General features: G+C 39.5%; 1 protein-coding gene across 3 annotated transcripts; it reads right to left on the bottom strand.

The window, feature by feature from the left end:
• Positions 1 to 605: 605 nt before the first annotated feature.
• LOC146645891 (uncharacterized) lies at positions 606 to 6,642 on the bottom strand. 3 transcript variants are annotated; one of them, XM_085393318.1, is made up of 8 exons: positions 6,098 to 6,642; positions 5,252 to 5,323; positions 4,425 to 4,760; positions 3,454 to 3,768; positions 2,795 to 2,887; positions 2,396 to 2,491; positions 1,818 to 1,858; positions 606 to 1,514 (listed from the first exon to the last, which is right to left on the bottom strand). In XM_085393318.1, exons 1-8 carry the CDS (start codon positions 6,135 to 6,137, stop codon positions 1,395 to 1,397), a joined length of 1,113 nt encoding a protein of 370 aa, XP_085249444.1. In that variant the 5' UTR covers positions 6,138 to 6,642; the 3' UTR covers positions 606 to 1,394. The 3 variants fall into 3 exon arrangements, with proteins under 3 accessions (XP_085249444.1, XP_085249445.1, XP_085249446.1); XM_085393319.1 differs by having other exon boundaries at positions 2,795 to 2,884; XM_085393320.1 differs by lacking the exon at positions 5,252 to 5,323 and having other exon boundaries at positions 6,098 to 6,639.
• Positions 6,643 to 6,646: the final 4 nt, after the last annotated feature.

The following is a 6,646-nucleotide window of genomic DNA, read 5'->3' as shown; positions in this document are numbered from 1 at the left end:
TCTCTTTATTATTTTCTTTGTGGTTAATGGAGACCGACATTATCTAATTACTTAAACACGGGAATCCACAGAGAAAGAGACGTCGGCGCTCTGTAAACTCATTAAAGTATCTCAGTAAAAAACCTCCTTTCTGCTTTCAAGGAGAAATAAAACAGACAGAAATGTTCGACTCTGACTCCGTCTGTGCTCTAATTTTATTTTTTCTTCTTTCAACAGAAAATGTTATTTGCAGGATTGAGTGACGTCATGCTCGCTCTAACTCCCATAAAGAATTTATCTATAGTGTAAAAGAAATGTTAGAAAAACACATGAATACAGGTGACCCACTTCTTAACGATTTTCACGACATGCGTTTTTTACTTTTATCTTAAGTCTCACTGACGCTTCTGCTGCGAGTATCTCATAAACAGCATCTCCAAGATGTGGCGATAGTAAAATTGTCCAGCAGGTGTCACCGTGGAGATGTTTTCAGATCGTCTCGAAGCCTGAATATAATTCCAGCACACATGCGTGGCGTGTTTCGTGTTTCATGAAGCCTCGCTTTGCACATCACGGCCATTAACCAGCACACAGTGAGGTTTGGAGAAGAAGAGACGTGGCTTCAGTTACAAGTTCTGCCTGTTTATTAAAAGAAATCAATTAATTACAAAAGAAAATAGGATATGTTATGTTCAATAACACTTAATGGCATTCATAAAGAAAACCGAGCTAAGCCTGAAGTTGTTTAATTGCATATCATAAGTATTACTGTGTCAACGACAGGGCAAAGTAAACAGCAGCAAAAATCTTATTGAAAATCATATCAGACTGTGAACTTCTGGGACTAAATGCACTTTTCACACACAGAAACATGCACTAGCAATGAACCTGAGATAAAACCTGCAAGTTAGGACAGTAACTTGGACATAACCTGCAGAGTAGATCAAAACCACAGCTAAGCAGAGCATAAGAGACAGCCGATGAATACATGGGAGCACAGTGCAGTGAGCACTGAAGTAAATGGATGTGACAAGCATGCAAAAATGAGCTGATCTGGCATGTTCTCATTAGTCTTGTTGCAAATTAAAATGATAAAAAAAAATGCAGTTCACTAATGTTCACTTGAGGCTCCAGTGAGTCAACCATAGACTTGATGTCCAACTTTACACCGGAAATAAACACGTTTTACAAGGGTGACAGACAGAGACCAAGACGTTTTTGTCTTTCTATCTGCAATTTCCTCCTTTATAACAAACATTCAGGGAGTTGTTTATTTTTAAAACTTAACCTATTAAGTTGTATTAAGGCTTAAAATGTGCACATTTATGGGTGTAGTTGCTGTGAATTTCCAGGGTCTGTAAAAAGACTGAAGTCTTCAAGTACAAAAACAAACCCAGGTGTGAATCCAGAGAGTCTCATGTGTGGTGTGTGAGTGTAGAGTAGGTCTGGTCCTGGTCCCTGCCGGCTGGATCGAGGCTCTGGTAGGTCGAGTCTTCACGTGTAGAACCTGGAGTACAGTTCTCGTAGTGGACGTCCTGAAACAGAGACAAACTGTCTTCTTCACATAAAAAGAAGAGACTCTGACTTGGTTAAATCATTTGTGCTGGTAAATATTTCCACGTTGCCTCGTTGAACCTCTCAGACAACAGTGTCTCTGTTTGTTGTTGGAGTCTCCGTCTGGGCGGCCATTTTTGTCACCTACCTGTTTGAATTCACCTTCTTGGACTGTAATTTCTGGAACAGTCTACAAACTGAACCATCACACTGTGACTGCTTTATTTCTTTGTTACAGTAGCAGTCTGTCAACAGTGAGAGGAACCAAAGAGAAAGAAAGTCACCTCCATGTTTGTGCCCTCTGAGTTTCCTCTGGTCCTCAACCCTGTGGAACAAACAAAGGATGTTCCTCTGTTAGAGGGAACAATCATTCAAAGTGCACGTGAGGCTGAAGATCACTGCTGCCCCTCCTGTTCTTTCATCCTGCTTAGTTGGACTTTATTAGGCTTCATTTTAGACTTTGCCTTCAGAATCAAAGACTCACATTTGCTCGAGTCTCCTCCTGTGTACTGAAGAAGTGATCCACAATAATTATACTATTTTACAGTTTTCATGGGTCGTGTAGTCAGTATATTTTTCCTGTTTTTACTTCACACGTCCGAAGCAGAGAACATCTGGATCTGATCCTGCTGACAGTGTCCAGAGTTCATGTGTGACACAGTTTAGGATTCAGTTACTTCCAGTGTTTAACATCATCTCTACAAGTCACTCCACTCTCCTCTTAGAGCCCAAAGTGGACAAGCAGGATGAAAAATTTTGATGTTTGACTGCAGCTGTTTGAACAGACTTCAAGTGAAGTGAAAAAAGAGTTTTTGGTTGGAAACGAGACGTTCTGTGTGTTTCTGTGTCTCTGTTGTCTTACCTCTGCTGCTCTTCCTCTTGATGCAGATTATTAGAACAGTCAGTGATGAGAGGATGATGATGAGAGCCAGAGTCAGACCCACAACCAGCAGCACATCTGCAGCAGATTGAGAAGAACAACAAGCTGAAGACATGCGCACAGTATATAGAGCTGTACAGTAAGAACTCATCACCCACAGACTGAAATAATATGAAATAGAGTTAGTGTTATTTTAGCATTTTACAGCTTCTAAAGAACATATTCACCTCAGATTGTTTGCTAATGTCACTTGTCAAACTAAATGAAAAGCATATAACAGGACACATTAAGGAGTAATTATGATAATAATTAAACCAGTTTTCACTCAGGTTATAAAAAATCTGTCAATGTTTCTACTCTCAGACTCATAGATGGATGTACCTGCAGATGCTGCTCTTTCAGGCTGCTCAGTGCTTCCAGTCAAAGTTAATGAAGGTGTGGAGCTTCCTGTAGTTGTGGCTAATGGTCCAGCTGCTGAACAAGAGCAGAGAGGAAAGTTTGACTTATAAATGTTTGGAGCTGTGAAGAAGAAAAACACAAAGATTCAAAAATCAGCTGAGAAATCAAACGAGCCTTAAATGGATCCACTGACTGAGAAAAAACCAGTTTGGCAAATTTAGTTTTAGATTAAAAAAATGCACTAAAATAGTTTAACAATGAAATAAAATATGAATGTATGTTGAAATATCAGGTTCTTGGAAACAATAAAGACATTTAGGGACATTAATGGTCACCTGTTCATTTCCAGCTCCACACTCTGATTCCTGCTCTCCATCACAGTAACTTTACAAAGTTCACACTTCTAAATAATCTTGTTTCTAAATAATTCTGTTTCTATGTTGAGATAAACTGAGTGCTGAGAGCAGCCTGAGCTGTTGGCTCACAGGGATCACTGTACAGACACTGAGCTCATTATTAGAAACTTTGCTCGTGTTCAACATGAACATCCACCACTGGAACAGCAGATATATGACAGGAAATAAGGAACAGCTGAACAGCTCCACTCTGACAACATTTGATTAATGTCAGTAAAAACTCACCGTCTGTGACAGTGACCTCAAAGTCTCTGGATGAAATGCTGGAAGATCCACTCAGTATACAGCTGTACCGTCCTGAGTCAGACTTGGTCAGCTGTGTGATGCTCACATACAGAACTCCTGAATCATATCCAATGTTGTATCTGCCTCTCTGAGCTCTGTTATCAAGTGTAAGAACAAGAATGTTTTCTCCTACACACTCTCCTCTGCAGAAGAACGCTCTGTTTCCAGGTTGTTTAAAGGAACATCCGACTGTGAGAGAGCTTCCAGTTTCTTTATCAAAGTGTTTCAGCTGATCATCGTTTCCATCCAGCAGTGCTGTTAAAGAGACAAACGATCAATAGTTACTATCAGTGCTGAAGATGATGCAGTCTGATCAGAGTAACTCCAGTTTCATCCACAGTTACACTGGGAGCTGCCCAGTTCAACCAGTCTGACAGAGGAACTGTTGAACTAAGTGAGATTTAAACGGCTTCATCATCAGACTGATTGGATTCATGAAAATCAGCTTTTATGACAAGTATAGACTCTAAACTGTGAACCCTTCATGGTTTTAAGTACATTTAAAGTCTGGATGGACGTTTGTGTTGTGAATGTGATTTTCACACATTCATTGAGGAAGAATCCATTTTGCTGTGAGGGGAACTCTTGGAAAGATCAAACCGACGACACAGAAGCAAAAACTCATCAAAGAAAATCAAAGTTACATCAGAAAATCTTCTTTCATTCATCAGCGTCTGTTTCTGACATCAACATTTCATTCACATCATTATCAGCTGACACACTCACTAATATTCACACACACTCGTGTCCCAGCTGCAGTTCATCGGTTACTTAGAGGAGTCCAAATGTAACCAACAGTTGACAGAAGAACAAACTTCAGCTTCTTTAAACCGTCAGCAGCTGTCAGTGAAACTCAAACTTTGCTTCAGGAACAGAAACTAAACATTTCCACAGCTGAAACAGAAACTCACCTTCAGCAACAACGATCACAAACTGTGTGAGTGAAGCTGATGATGAAGATCCAGCCAAACCACAGCTGTACTGTCCAGAGTCAGACTCAGTCAGCTTTGAGATGCTCACATATAAACCATGAGAACCAGTCCATTCATATTCAATGCTGTATCTGCCTGTTTGAGCTCTGACATCAGTTGTATTAATGAGAATGTTTTCTCCTTCACATTCTTCTCTGCAGAACATCTTCCATGTTCCTGGAGAATTAAAGAAGAATCCAGCTTCCAAATCTCCTCCAATGACTCCATAGCGAAGAATCTGAGCATCGGTGACTTCAGGGTTTCCATCCTGCAGAGCTGTTGGAAACATGAACCATCAACAGTTACTGTTTGTACTTCCTGTAAGAAGCTGCAGTCTGATCACAACATTCACACACAGACACACTGAGACTAAAGTCTGAATAACAACAATGATTCATGTCAAATACATTTTATTGTCTAAAGTGGTGGAAAATCTTCTTCCAGTCGACACGACTCAAAATATATCTGAACATGTTTCCTATGCATGAATAAAATGACAATAAAAGATGAAGATGAACAAAACATGTAAATGACTCATAACTCCTCTGTGTGGTACTTGTAGTAATTATGTGTTGAGAGATTGAAGCAACAGCTCAACATGCAAGTTTTTCATGTGTTTCATCCACAGGAAGTGATGTCATCATTTAGTTTAAATGTACTGCTGGTGTCAAAGTTCATGAAGCGACAACAAAACCAGTGATGAAGTTTTTATTTGTTGTAACTTTGTTTTACTGAGGGTGATCGTGGCTCAGGAGTTGGGAGTTCACCTTGTAATCTGAAGGTTGCTGGTTCGAGCCCCGGCTTGGACAGTCTCAGTTGTTGTGTCCTTGGGCAAGACACTTCGTTTTTTTTTTGAGGAAGTAACAAATACTTGCAATTAACGACATGTTATTGAGTAATTTATGACTCTATTTTAAAGCTCTGAAGCCAAACTCAGCAGCTGATGTGAGTCAGTTACTTTATGTGAATGATTTCAGTTCATTCCAGCATTTAAACTCTGTGCAGTCGTATTTCTGTTCAGCTCCAACAGGACAAACAGGAAGAATTAGGAAATAACTTTTCACACAACTCTGGGTTTGAAGATGCTGACAGATTTCACTCACGTCACTCACAGGTTTATATTTGTCTGCAGGAAGTGATGTCATTTTGTCAAATCTATATGCACTGTGGGAGTGAACTGTGAATAGTCACAGTGAAGAAACATGAACATGTAACAGTAAAAGCAACAAAATGTGTTTTTGTCTTTCAAAGAAAAATTCATTGACTTGATCAACAAGTTTGTATTTTCAAATAATAACTGAAAGTATCAGGTGGAGTTTTTACTTTGATGTTACAGGTTATTTTGAGGACGTAACAAACACTTGTAAGAAACCATCTTTGAAAGGACGAATCCTAAAGCCAAAGTGAGCAGCAACATGTCCATGAATGTCTCACTGTGATGGTTTCTTCTGTCCATACTGGCCACAAACACATCCATGGAATCATGAATAAAAGCAGTTTGAATGGAAGAAGCGTCCATGAAAGTGACTCATAGCTGACTCTGATCATCATGTTTAACAACAGAAACATGTTGAAGAAGGAGAGTGACAGAAAGAACAAGTGAATGTACTCACAAAGGAAGAAGCAGCAGATCAGAGTGTGACGGACTTTCATGATGAGGCTCTGATGGTTCACTGCTGCCTCTCTTCTTCTTCACTGGAAACCAGGAACTTGTGACGCCTCACTTCTCTAACTGAAGGAGTCCCTCCTCCAAACACCACAGCACCTCTACACTCCTCCCCTCTGCATCCGTCTGTGAGTCTGCTGCAGGGCCTCAGGCTTCCTCCTTATATTTATAGTATTATGTGCAAAGTGGAAATACAATGATGACACTTGACTCTGTTAAATTCAGCACAGTGACCAAAACCTCCAACAATGATCATCATTCATCATGAAATCATTTCTCTTTCTGTATCTGAAGAACTTTAGTTTGGGATCATTTAGAAAAACAGTTTGGGTCAAATGTTAGAAAAGAGTCAGACTTTCTTTCTTCTCACAGTTTGTTTAACATGAGTTTCAAATCTTTGAACATTTAAATACATCTATGAACAGAATATGAAAGAACAACAGTTCTGATATTATATCAAACATTTCAATCACCTTGTGGTTCAAAGTGGTATTAC

Source organism: Rhamphochromis longiceps, linkage group LG20, assembly GCF_057381845.1.
Source record: "Rhamphochromis longiceps isolate RC_006_pf linkage group LG20, R_longiceps_female_GT1.1, whole genome shotgun sequence".
In the NCBI taxonomy this organism is placed as follows: Eukaryota; Metazoa; Chordata; class Actinopteri; order Cichliformes; family Cichlidae; genus Rhamphochromis; species Rhamphochromis longiceps.
This window is presented reverse-complemented; position numbering and strand designations above follow the sequence as displayed.

What these genes read in the sequence shown, in the direction of transcription:
- LOC146645891 (XM_085393318.1), bottom strand. Translation starts at nt 6,137, where the DNA reads ATGAAAGTCCGTCACACTCTGATCTGCTGCTTCTTCCTTT. An exon ending in AGCAACCTTCAGATTACAAG is followed by an intron (nt 4,761 to 5,251) that starts GTGAACTCCCAA and finishes TGTTTCCAACAG; the next exon opens with CTCTGCAGGATGGAAACCCT. An exon ending in CAGAGGGCACAAACATGGAG is followed by an intron (nt 1,515 to 1,817) that starts GTGACTTTCTTT and finishes TCTCTGTTTCAG; the next exon opens with GACGTCCACTACGAGAACTG.